This window comes from Synchiropus splendidus, chromosome 3 (assembly GCF_027744825.2).
Source record: "Synchiropus splendidus isolate RoL2022-P1 chromosome 3, RoL_Sspl_1.0, whole genome shotgun sequence".
Lineage (NCBI taxonomy): Eukaryota > Metazoa > Chordata > Actinopteri > Syngnathiformes > Callionymidae > Synchiropus > Synchiropus splendidus.
Window position 1 is genome coordinate 16,564,695 of NC_071336.1, and position 13,137 is coordinate 16,577,831.

General features: G+C 43.6%; 1 protein-coding gene across 2 annotated transcripts in view; it reads right to left on the reverse strand.

Moving 5' to 3' along the window:
- Positions 1-759: 759 nt before the first annotated feature.
- The window catches only part of mllt3 (MLLT3 super elongation complex subunit), a 29,892-nt gene continuing 17,514 nt past the window's right edge, over positions 760-13,137 (reverse strand). Inside the window, exons 5-14 of one of the 2 annotated variants that reach the window (XM_053861039.1) lie at positions 12,573-12,611; positions 11,672-11,803; positions 9,519-10,070; positions 6,714-6,783; positions 5,067-5,117; positions 4,368-4,506; positions 4,087-4,183; positions 3,934-3,996; positions 3,282-3,353; positions 760-2,465 (exon numbers count right to left, since the gene is read on the reverse strand). In XM_053861039.1, the coding sequence (XP_053717014.1) occupies positions 2,334-2,465; positions 3,282-3,353; positions 3,934-3,996; positions 4,087-4,183; positions 4,368-4,506; positions 5,067-5,117; positions 6,714-6,783; positions 9,519-10,070; positions 11,672-11,803; positions 12,573-12,611 (1,347 nt within the window). In that variant the 3' untranslated portion in view covers positions 760-2,333. The remainder of the gene's footprint in view (positions 2,466-3,281; positions 3,354-3,933; positions 3,997-4,086; positions 4,184-4,367; positions 4,507-5,066; positions 5,118-6,713; positions 6,784-9,518; positions 10,071-11,671; positions 11,804-12,572; positions 12,612-13,137) is intronic. The other variant, XM_053861040.1, reaches the window with a different exon arrangement.

The window sequence follows — 13,137 nt, forward strand, 5'->3', positions numbered from 1 at the left end:
TGAAACGTTTGTATCATAAGCAACTGGAAATAGCCTCATCAGAACGAGACAGAGAACGAAAAACAAGGGATGGCTTGGCTCTTAACCTCTAGTTGTCACAGGTGACATTAAGGTCTAGGTCAGGACAGGTCGCACGATGTCAATAATGTTATGAAGACAGAGAACAGAGCACACAGAGACCAAACTGGACACAGAAGCACAAGTCTATTCTTCATATAGACCAGGGCCGTGCAAACTGTTCCACTGCAGAGCCACAGTGTGTTCAGGTTTTTGTTCCAACCATTCAGGTGCACCCACAGCAGACACATTCACTTCTTACTCCACAAGACAGGATTGTAATTTCTTGAAACTATAGAACTGAAATGCTGCCATTGGACGAGAAAGGCAGCAGCCATCAATTCCAAAACACTGTGCTGAATATGACTTTGCAACCATGGAGCTCTTCTTACTCTGGGCCTCGCAAGTAGCAACAATTTGATGCCAATACTGAGCGGTCGGAGCTAAAGCATCAACAGCCCACCTACTTTCATCCAATTGAAGTCAATTCTTTATGAATGCAACATCCATACGCAGAGAGGTTCTCTGGTGTTGAACTGGCAACTTGTTCAGGGTGTCCCCTGCCTATTGCCCACTCATGCTGAGATTGGCGACCCTCCTGGAATAGAAGACATATCCATGTATATAATTCAATTCAAATCCACTCATCAGTGAAGACACAAAGACTCAACACATGGTTTAACAACTCATCATCTGTAAACCATACAGAATATTTAATGAATGTCCTCAAATAAACACAAGAAATCATAAGACAGAAGGCAGGGCAAGGAAAACCTGACACGGTTACCCACTCTTGTCAAGTCAACATGGGACATTTGATGCTGATCCAACACCAGAAAGTCACACAAAATAAATTATGTTTCTTCTTGCACCAGATTGAAAAAAAAATTCATCTCCTTGATTCTTAAAGAAGAAAATAACTCACAAGGTGCAGATTTGTCGTAGCAATCATCAGAAAACTGGGATTTTGGCTTCATCTGCTCCAGCAGGAACACACTTCTTTATCGTAGCTTGATGTGGGATCACAAAAATTTAGAAGCGCGAGTGTCCATTTCAGCAGCATCAGCGGAACAATGTGAAGTAGAAAAGCTGTTGGCTGACATCACTTCAGCAGCACTTGCTGGTCAGTCTACGTGAGGCAAGATCTTCTTTGATGTCGAGTGATCCGTCTGTCGTGAGGAACACTAAGTCATGGTAGGTGAAGCTCTCAAACTGGAATTGGAAAACAAAACTTTGGCTTGAAAACAGCGCAGTTGTCCTCAAGTCTTTCAGGATTGTAGAAAAGTGGGGTCGTCCTCCCTCTCACGCAGCATTAACATCACATGTGTCAGGAGTGGACCACTTCAAGGCGATTTGCTCAGAAGTGTTTGAGTCACCAGAAAGTGCCGGATTCTGCCACTGAAAGTGATTGACAGTGAGAAAGGTTTTCGTTGGATCAAGCGTTTGCTTTCTGCTGACTGGCAGCTAAACTCATTCAGAAAAGGCTCATGATTCCATGTGAAAAATACAATCTCCATATTCATGTGCTAAAATATCTGATTTCTTATGTGTCCACGACAGAGTTGAATCTCAACATGAATCGATTTTCATCTCAACAATCGAGGCCCAGCCCAGCAGAGAAGGGTTTTTGGTTAATGCTTCGCATAGCTAACAGTGGCTGATGTCTTTGTTTGGTTTCAGATGAACTAACTTCACTCTGCTTTGACATCTTTGGCTTTCCAAAAATGCTTACGTCCACTGTTTGGGTTTAAAGGTGTGACAATGTTTGAGCAATAAACTGCTCACAAATGAGCTCAAATCATTCCTCAGAGCTACGACAATCTCACGGGTGTCTTGAGGTTCTGTTTGGATGAGTGTCAGAGCAGGTTGTTCTACCAGGCTCCCTGCTGTTCAACAGTTCTCTACCTCTTAGTGTTTCAGTCCATCTCCTACGACAATGGTTTAGTTTCTGAAGGTGTTCATGGTGTCAATGGTGAAGTGCTTTTACAAAGTACCGTTCTGCTTTTTCTTTGCGCTTTCAACTCCCTCACACAAGTTCAAATGCAATAAATAAGACTCTAAGGCCACGCGGACCATGCATCCGTCACGTACACGGAAACAGACAAGCACATTCATCCGGAGCGAGGTGGTCACACAACACACCCGTCCTCCGTTTTCAAGGCGATTTGGGGCCATTTCCAGATGGACAGTCCACTCCAAGCTCAGTCGCTTTGCATCCAAATGCTTCCAGGGAACAAAATGTGAAACGGGATCCAGCAGCCAGCTGCTCGGAGCGATCATGATCGGCTGGAGGCTTCCAAATAACCCTGAAGTTTCCTCACTGTACTTCTGTCCAGGGAGCAAAGGTCAAAGTCAAAAGTGGTGTTGGTGATGTGGAAGTGGCCGGTCTCCTCGATGAGGTTGACAATCTGCGGAAGAGACGGAGGAGTTTGATCAGGGAGTGGCAGGAGCTGGCGGAGGAGAATGGCAGTTGTGGAGTCACAGCGAACATGGACGATCCCGCAGCTCAACAAGTGACCTTACATTCAACACTGATAAAGCCTCATTTCAGTTGTTACTCAGATCGGCTCCTGAGTAGGTCAGTAAAAAGTGATTTATAATGTGCTGTCAGTTAAGTAAGGCGCTTTAGCATGACTTTATTGCCATTTCAGATTCAATTTGCTAGAAAAGGTGGAGCGCAGTCAGGTTTTACTGTACAATAAAAGTGGCTGTCAGCACTGCAGTGAGAAGGAAGCGTGCTGGCTGAGGAGCACGGGACTTAATCGTTCCCATCTTTCCTAAGAGGAAGTGGATCCGGCTGGTGAACTCGGCTAGATTAGCCTGATTACTACGAAAGCTAAAGCTGGAGACACGTGACGCCGCCTCGGTTTCCCTCGGCAACCTCTTGTTAGCATGCTGAGGCAGATGTTGGCAGCAGCTGCTTGCGAGAGGCCTTTAATGCCGTCATCTGATCTTTTACTTTTTGTTGGGGTGGGGGGTGTGTGTGTAACAGTTAGAGGGGGGGTCGGGGTGCATCTCTGCGCTGGAAAGTTCACCGGATAATGAATTGGACCCAGATGAAGCGCAGATTACAGAGGATCAGTGACAGATCGCTGCTCCTCCACTAACACGGCACAAGAAGCCAATTGAAAATGGTACATTTTGCTGGGGCAACAGAGCGGGAGAGGAATGAAAAAACAAAAAAAGAATCCAAGACTATGATAACAGAGTCATGTGTTGCTCACCTGTTGCAGTATGTGACCCTCTCTGAGCGTCATCAGCCTCTTGTGCAGCTCCACCAGCTCATCCAGGTAAGCCTGAACACAGAAACACACACATCAACAAACACACCTGACAGATTTCACATGCCACTTTCTCCCTGCTTTGTTTGAAGCGTCAAACTCTCTGGCTGACATCTCTACTGACTCACTAGTCGACCCAGTCCTCAGCCTCTTTAGGTCTCCATGAGCTTTTAATACGGACGGGACTCAACAAAAAATAAAAAATAAAATAAATAAAGATTAAAATGAATTATTCACGATTAAACACATTTTTTCTATGTGACACCACAATGATCAAATAGTCAGAGTTCAATCTGTAAACAAGAGCTTAAACTTCAGTGCAGTTTCCACTCTCACGGTGGTTGTGACATCACACTGTATAATTAGATCAGTAACTGAAAAGTGTTCCTCCATCTGACGGAAAGCTCCCATGACATTAATCCGTGTGATGTAGATTGAGTCATCATTTCTGTCTCAAATTAACAGAAAACACAAATCTTTGCCCACACGTCAAGACTGTTATCGGGGAAACGATTCAGAGCTTCAATGGTCATAAAGACAGCCTCCTTCATTCTGCAGGTCCAGGCAAACATCAAGGTTTCAGTAGGGCCAGTACCTTATCACAGTCCTTGCTCTTGTCCTGCTTCAGCTGCTTGTTCGGACTCTTTACTTCCACCAGCTGACGACAGATAATGGACAAATATTGCATCAAACACCTTCCACCAAAATACCTCCACAAGAAAACTGTGAACAAGAAGTTCGATCTCACCTGGGAGTTAGTAGTCTTTAATATGGGCGGGGCCTCGTGCCGTGCTGGTATTGAAGGGGACGAGCTGTCACTCTCACTGCCGTCACTTAGGCTGACTCTGGTAGAAGTCAGGAAAGGTAAAGTCAACCATCTTTAAAGAGACCGGAGCCAAAACGGTGGTGGTCATAATGTACTGTCGAAATGTACTTCACTTGAGTCAAAACCATCAGTTGTCAAGTGTGACTCAGCAGCTGTCGGCAACAAAATATGCTGCAAAATGCAGAGGAGGCACGAGTGCTGACCTTCGTTGGTGATGTGTGAGATGTGTGTGTGCCGGTCGCTCCGAGTCAGAGTCCATGTCGTGGTCTTCATCCTCCTCAGAGTCGTCTTCGTTGTCATCGGAGTGGAGATCACGCATGACTGACTGCAGTGGCCCGAGAACTGTGTCACAAACACAAAACATGTTTCAGAAAACTCTAGTCCGAACCGACTAACACAGGGACACTGAAGGAACATGCTGGATGTCTCTAATGATGAAGCAGATTCCAGACCAGCATGGTCTTGTCATGTGCTTGACACACTGATAACTACATTTTGAAAGATATGAAATGCGATTCATCAAACAAACTCAAATGTTGTTGAATTTCTGTCTGTTTTTCTGAGAAAGGATTGGCACTTTTCACTGAAGCGGGAACAGTGGCAACAGGAGGACTGAAACAGAACAGCCTCGGTTTTCCTAGGTCAACACACAGTGACTGGTCGCTCTCGTCTGATGAACCGTGGCTGCCAGACCATCTTTGAAGAAAAGATGTTTTTGCTGTGCATTTCTCAAGTCAGATCAGAGTGTGTGCCCGTGTCGGATGGGGACAGACAAGTCACTCGGGGAAACGGCACTACATCACGGTTAATGCGTCGGCAACAGGATGAATCCGTGACCATGATACACGAAGTGACAACAACGGTGATCAACAAGTCTCTGGAAGTACCATGAGGTCTGTTACCTGTGTGGGTGGTGGCAGGAAGAGCCCTCTTCCTGATGATGAGGTCCACCACTGCACCCAGAAAGAAGATAGGGTTACACACACACAGGCAGGCCATGCTTGGTGTGTGCAAAGAGCTCATGCGGCTCCATGACTCAACAAAGAGAGGGATGTGCTCATAATTGAGTTGTTAAATCTGTCATGTGACGTGCATGACAGGTGAAGGCAATCCTTATGAAATACGACAACTAGAATCAAAAACCTCACAAAAATACGAGACAATGAGCCACACATATGTACACGATTGAAATGGTCTACATCTGGTGATGTGGGCAGAGTGAGCATGAACAGGTTTTTGTCTTTGGATTTGAAAAACTGTCAGCTGATCGCCCATCAATGTGGTCGTAAAAGGAGACCACTTCGGTACGTAACATGTATTTTCAAGATCATCCACTTCCAAGTCATTTAGCTGCATGCAACACAATAAGCTACTGCGGACCTGATCACTACACTTTTGCTGTCAAGACACTTGACACAACAAAATCTCGTTCATGTAACTAGCAAAAGATCACAGGGTTGACAGCATGGTTGGTAAGGAAGGGACGGCAGGAACACTATCACCCTGAGGAATGACAGAGTCTCCCCAGCCAGTGGGAGCGGGATGATGAGCTCGTGGTGCTGGAGAAGCATCTGGGGGAGTGTGTGGCGTAGTGCTGGCCCCTGAGCCATGGTCAGGATGGACATTCCTGCCCACTGCTGTCAGGTTATTATTGTTGAAATTAATCTTTAAAATAAAAAAAAAATGATTTTTGTGATTTATTGGAGGGGGAAAAAGAGGGGAAAAAAACAATCAAAAATCGGCAAACTGTATCGGCTAAAAACAATGGGAACAGTGCACACCTACATCAATGTTTCTCTTTAACATTAGTATGCTGCCGGTTTATGCTGTGATTGATTATCAATGACGCACCACACACCATAAACAGAGACACTTACAGACTTGACTGTTTAAAGTGTCTTTGCCATTCCTATATTTCACATCTCCACGGCTCCAGTCACATAGTTCATCGTTACACTAGTGACGTAATGAAGCACTGCAACCAACACCTAACCAAGACGATGCAAAAACCTTTCTTGCTCCATTGAAACGCACCAACAAGCAACGAGGAATTCTGCCTTTGGTGTCAGTATTAGGGCGCAAAAGTATCCTTAAAGTAAGTCCTATAGTCAAGTCTCGACATACTGTACACCCCACAAGGTTGTGAGATGAAGCTCATGTATTCAACAGGAGACACGAAGAAGGAATCCTGGGACCAGTGGTTGATCTGCTTCAGCAAAACCATGCACCAAGTGCTTAAAAAATAGGCCTACTGATTGTCTTAACATAAAGTCCGCCGAGATGTTCAGCATGTGAAGATGTTTCCACAGGATGTTCTTTAAAGGACTTCCTAGCATTTGAGTGGAAATGACAAAAAAATAGGAAAGTAAGTACTGATTCCACCTTCCCAACACAAAAACCACCTCTTCATTTGTAGGTTTTTGTAAAAAACAAACAAACTATTGTATATGTTTAAAAGGCAGGTTTCACCATGAGCTGAAGCCAGTCACAAAACTATATCAGAGGATGCAGTTGTGCATCTGAGCTCACTTGATGAAGCTAGTTGTTACCTTGTCGTTTGTGCTGCGAGGAGGCAAATCCGGAACTGCAGCTGGAGCTGGCTGGGCTTGGCTGCTCGGACTGGATCACAACATGAAGTGGAGAACAACATTAATGACAAGACTATCATTAAAACGCATATGAAAGATTATTAGTCAATGCAGCTTGGAGCTGCTAGTTCCTTTTAACACCACAGGGAGGCAGCAACCTTCCAAGTTGAGCACACCATTGTCCTGAACTATCAAATCATTCAGACACAAACGATGACACTTACTTGGATGTTTCTCAGTCAGCACTACAAGAGCACGTTATCAATCGTAAAAATATGGCTGTATTGGGACGCTTCAAAGGTTCAAAAGCGTATTTGCCTCATGAGGACAACACTTCGGCTCTTGTTTTACTGAGACCAAATGGATAAAAGAAAGAGCAGAACAGAGGCGCTCATGGCCGGGAGTGGTGAGAAGAAACGTCGGAGAAAGAGAGAAAAAGCAGGGGACAAAAGGCAGAGAAGCTTCAATGACAACAAACAACGCACAGCTGGTCTGTTGGTTTATGGGACAGCTTCTTTAGGGCGCCATAAATCTTCACACTAGTCTTTTTAGAGCTTTTGTCCCGCTTTGCTCAAAGGAACCCCCTTCAAAGACCATAAATAGCCTTTGGTTACAGTTTTCAGTCATAAATCTAATTTTGCTCTTCTACTTCTTGGCACAACGTTGAAAAACCAAAAGTGGTTGTTTGGTTTTAACAAAAAAACAAAAAAACACTAAGCTTGCGGAGTGTGTTGGTGATCTTGTTTGAATTAGCACAAACACGGCGACTCCTTTTCATTTTGGAAGTGTTTTACTTTGACGCTACACATTTTGTCCCTTTAAAAGTAACATAAATCTGCTACAGTTTTGAATTCACGCCATTCTGCTCATGACGCATTTAACAATTCCAACATAAAAAACTTGGTGGGAGGCACAATATTTTGAAGTGCGCACAACATCGCTGCACCCTGAGTCCAAGGTCAGCGGCCAAGCGAGTACACTTCTGATTACCGCTACAGCAATTCATTTTACATAAAACTCATGACTCAAAACTGAATAGTAAAAAAGTGAATTAAAGCCGAGTACAACTAATGACCCTCCTTAAAAAGTCATCAGAGCCCAAGTGATTTTTAAGGTGACAGATTGCTTAGCTCACTTCCTCAGTTGGCCCACACACTAGTGCTCTCTCACACGCACGCACGCACGCGCACGCACGCACGCACACACGCACGCGCTCCTAAATGATGCTCGCACAAGTTTGTGTGTGTCACTAATGAGTGAGTGCTAACAGATAAGCATCTTGGCTTACATGTTTATCAGAAAATGCCATGATATTTCAATAAAACAATACAGTTTTTACAAAGACATTTGACGAAATATCACTATGGGATGATACCAAACAAAAATATTCCAAGCTAGGGAAACCACTTAACAATGAAAGTCACTACAGCAGTAGTAAAACTGCACATGTTTAATCTCCAACCTCTGTTTATGAACCCATCAAACACATTCAGCTGACAAATTGTGGAGTGTGAGTCTCAGGTCCACAATGAGAAGAACTCGTGCAAACTCAGCAGGCTGTTTTCCCTTTATGTCATCACCTACTCTACATTTCCTCCCTGCTGCTGCTTCAGGCTCCACGCTGCATGGAGACACCCCAGATCAAACATGTGGTCATATGAGAAATGAAAGCAGCTCTCGGGCTCCGCTGGGCCACCAGGGTTGACTGCCTGGTGAGAATCAAACACCTGGCATTTGTCACACTACATCCCCTTAACAACCAGCAGAGAGCCCAAGTTCCTGCACTGGACGACTTAAAAGGGCCCTTACACACGGCACAAAGCAAAATCACGTTCTGCCTGCGTGCGTCAAAATTCCTCTTCCTGTTCAGCCACACAGACAAGAGCCAAACACGCTGGGTTTTCAACCTTTTCTGCCACACATGTTCTTTGAAAAGCTAAAGGGATTTAAGAGGAGCCCGGCGCTTTTCACTGCTGCCTCCTTTTTCTCCTCAGGTGCTATAAAACCATAAATCCTTCTTGTCTACTATTTGGCTTCAACACACCCCCTTTTTATGAGGAGGACCTTTGCTAGTGTGCATGGACCAGGCAGTCAGATGTCAAACCTTTCAAGTCCCAGTCCCAACCAGTTTCTCAGTGTTTTCCCCAGAGAAAAGCTCATATAAAAGCCATGGTGTAAGCCGAATGCAAATATATTTTTAAAGGCAGGTAATGCTCAAATCCTTTTTGATTCTTTAACTGACCCAGTTGGAGACCACACAGTTGTGAAAGATTGGTTTCTCGTAGCTTTTACTGCCCTCCACACCCAGACGTCCTCCACTGCCCACTGAAGTTTAGGAAGTGGACAGCTGTCATCAATATCTGGGGCTTCAAATACCAGCAGGGTAGAGATGCACAGGAGTCCCGCAAGAGCGTTTCGTTCATCTCACACAAAGACACTTGAAGTTATTGTACACACAACAGGAACAAAGCATCATCATGCTAACGGCAAAAATGGCAACACAGGTCACAGACGCAGGTGGCAAAACAGGTAGGGCAACTGATCACTGAAGACATCTCAATTAACATGAAATACATACAAGCCTCCTTGACTGTAGACTGATCCAAGAACCAATAAGAACAAAGCAGAGCAAGGAGAGTGCTGAAAATAAAAGTGTGAAATCTCCAGGAAAATCTTTGTGGTAAAGCTTGTTGGAATATAGTCGAAAACCAAACGCTCATCATTAACAACCAGAAATTTAAAACCCTAGAAAACAGATTCACTTACATCTGATTTGGTCGACTCCATGTCAGAATCGTTGAGGTCGGCCCGATCCTGGAATTGGGGCTGGGATGACACTTTCCTGCGTTCGGCCTCGTCACATTCTTGTCGCAGTTGGCTCATCTGCAGTCGATCCTTCAGTAGTTTCTTCTCAGAATGCGAGTCTGACCCCATCGTCGGCTTCCCTGATAAATCCACAAATCCCTTTTTACGTTTTTTGGTTAAATGATCTTCGCTGTCGGTTGAGGACAGGCGCTTGTTCTGCCCCTGCCCGGTCTCAGTCCGATGCTCCTTGGACAAGTACTTGGGCTCCTTGAAGCCCATCTTAGGATTGCTATCTCTGAGCGGCTGGTTCTCTTTGGGTTTCCTCGAGGGGTCTTTAGGAGCTTTGCTGGAGTCCCAGCTTGAGTCTCTGAAGGCACTTTTTGGCTCTTTCAAGTCTTTCGGAGGCTTCTCTTTATGGTCCTTTGAGGGTTTGTGGAGTTTGGAGAAGCTGCTGCTGTTTGTGCTTGTGGTGGCTGTGGTGAGAAGGCCGGTTCCACTCCCTTTGGAACCATCCTGCGGGCAAATTAAAAACATTAGACATGAAGACATCTTTCTTAAAAAGAGTGCATTTATTTCTGAACTTTCTTGGCTCATCTGTTATTTTTTTTGGTTGCAGGGTTTCAAACCCAGGGTAAAACCTCAGCTATGGAATTTGAAGGTTACAGCTTTCACACTGTAACTTCCAACTATTTCAAAGTCCCCTCAACACATCAGTTCACAGGTCAATATAATGGAACCAGCCATATAAAACCAAAACTCTGACATGGATGTGTGTTTTAACAGGAAGGTGACTTTGACACTCTTCCCAGCACTGGTGGAAGCCACAGTGGATGAAATAGAGAAAGCAAAAAATGTAGGGCTGTGATGACAGCAGGGCATCTGTCTGTGGGTCTCACTTGCAGCGCCCCTGTCAATATGTCATCAATGGTTCAGGACCATTAACACCGTCTAGACGAGGGGGTGTGTTACAACCGAACACCTTTACAACCTTTTATTATGTCTATCTGTCAGTGACCCTGTGACCTTGGGGACGTAAAAACTTCAGGGTCATTGAGAACCAGTTTCCCTCTCAGCAGCTACATAAAATGCTTTCGGTGCCTTGGAAGACACCAACGTCGACCTCACTGTCATTACTTTTCAAACAGTCGTTAAACAGACATAGTGAGCAGAGGTACGGTGGTTCATCAATGCAATAAATAATGGTATCAAACACCTCTGTCACAATAAAATGAGTCAAGCTTTAGGGAATGCCCTCAATGACGGGAAATAATGGGATTTAATAAAAATGTCAACGTCTAAAAAAAGAATCACTTCTAAAACGCAGAAAATTTGCATGTGGTTTAATATGTATCTTGTAAACTTTGCTGTCACTGTTTTCTTTACAAAGAAGAACTGATTCTCAACTGACCTGTAGAGTAAAATAAATGTCACATATATTTGAACGAGAACATTTTACCAGTGTATTAAGTTAGTGCCCTCATGTGCTTAGTGACTAAAAGTTACAGTCCATCTGAATGTGTAGCAGCATCAATCAAGTGGTTGATGGATAATTCCATGAAGTCAACTTACTAATATTACACAGCCACGACGAGCCCTGAACAATCATGAACAAGCTGAGTCGCGAACAACTGCGTGCCTGTGTATGTGTGACCTCCTGCTCCAGAAGTAATTCATCAAACACACTTGTGTTTAGACAGGAGAGCATTTCCACGTGAAGCGGGCCCCTGCTAACCTGTGTCTGAAATGACACCATTTAAGGGACTAAAAATAACACAAAATGGAAACAATATGTCAGCGTATGGATATACATGATTTAGTAGGAGATACAGCGCCATCTCAACCACAGACTTTCTCCCATACTCCAGTAGTACACTACTGTCTCATGTGTAACTAAATAACCACGTCCGTGCAGGCAACTGACTGCCAGCTTTGAAACGGCGAGCTTAAGTCAGAGCCTTTGAAATCCTGAGGTTTGGAGACATCTGACGTCTTTGAACCTGCCAAATATGTGGAGGATTATGTTCCGCAGACTTTAAAGAGGTTAAAAGTTCCAGGGGAGAGCAGGGTGGGGCTGTGATGTTTAGCTCCAGGCTGTACCTGGAAACCACACTGACCTTTGATGACCCCTGGAAGCTTTTGCTCTTTCTGGGATCAGAGAAGCTTGTCGCGAGCGAGTTGTTGGGGAGAGAAGGCAGCTTCAGGTGCTGGCCAAAAAGAGAGGTGGATCCCTCCTGCATCACCATCACCTGCGAGGAAAACAATCAGAATTGTATTTCCTTTGACTCACTTTAATATAACAATTAAATGGAATGACGAAGAGCACTTCTAATGGCAACGGAGCATAAACTACTACCTTTATTAGTACTACCATTACATACATTATTAATATTATTATCAGTAGTATATACAGGGGTTGGACAAAATAATGGAAACACCTTAAAGCTTTTTTTTAGCTTTACGGTGTTTCCAACCCCTGTATGTGTATGCATAGATAGTTTTTCTAAATTTATATTTCAGAAAATTATTACTATTATTATTATTATTGTCAATATGAGTATTGCTCCTACAGTTGATGACACAAAGAAAAATATCTTTCAATGACGGTAATACTTGTTGGCAAGTGCCTTCTGCAGGAGTGTTATTGTGAAAAGTTTTGAATTGAACATTCAATTAGGCCATCAAATCATCATCATAATATAATCATCATAATCATCACCATAAATATGTCAGGTTCCTATTTAAAGTCTAAAATGAACTGGTCAAATAACAGGGCGAGAAAATGATATGTGTTCAAGAAATGAAGCCCAATGATGGAGATACTCAACAAACTATGCCCTTTAAAGCACAAGCACATATCATTTAGGTCGAGACTATAATAGAGTAGAAGCAATGGAGAAATATTAAGATACAGATTGCATAATGCTGCTGATAACTCTTTGCAGATCCTCTGAGAACTCAAGAGTGTATGAAGACAAAATGCACAAACAAGTCATCTACAGAAAACAAGGATCTTACTTTTAAGTCTTCTGAACTTTTCTTGTGAGGATCACGTTGCTGAGGAGAAGAAAAGAAAGTGGATAAGGTCTTTATTTTACGATTCATATGGACGTGTGTTTGTTTTTTAGTCTGAGGTTTATTTGGCAACCTTCTCTGGCAAGACTGCGTACAATAAAGGCCACAAATACTCCTTGAAGGGAAAGAAAAGGAGCAAAGAAGAAAGTAAACAAAAAGCACTTAGCTCAAAGGCTATAAAACCTGCAGGCGATAGAGCTGGTCTGGACGAAGGCCAAAACACTTACAGGGGGAAACAAATCAAGATGAGCCCATGGTGAATGAATCTGCTCTGACCAGAGACGGACTGTGTCTCACAAACTGGTTGAGTGCCCCATTAAGCGACACAAAACTTGCTTATTAATGCTTTTTAGAACTCAACATTTGGAATTTAAGATCATCATGGCAAGAAATTATGGAATACAGTGATTAGAAAGATTTGGTTTACATTCTGTAAATGCTTTTACTGTTTTACTCTATGATTCATTACTCTTGGAGCGAGAGCTATAATGGCCCCAATTGAGATTAA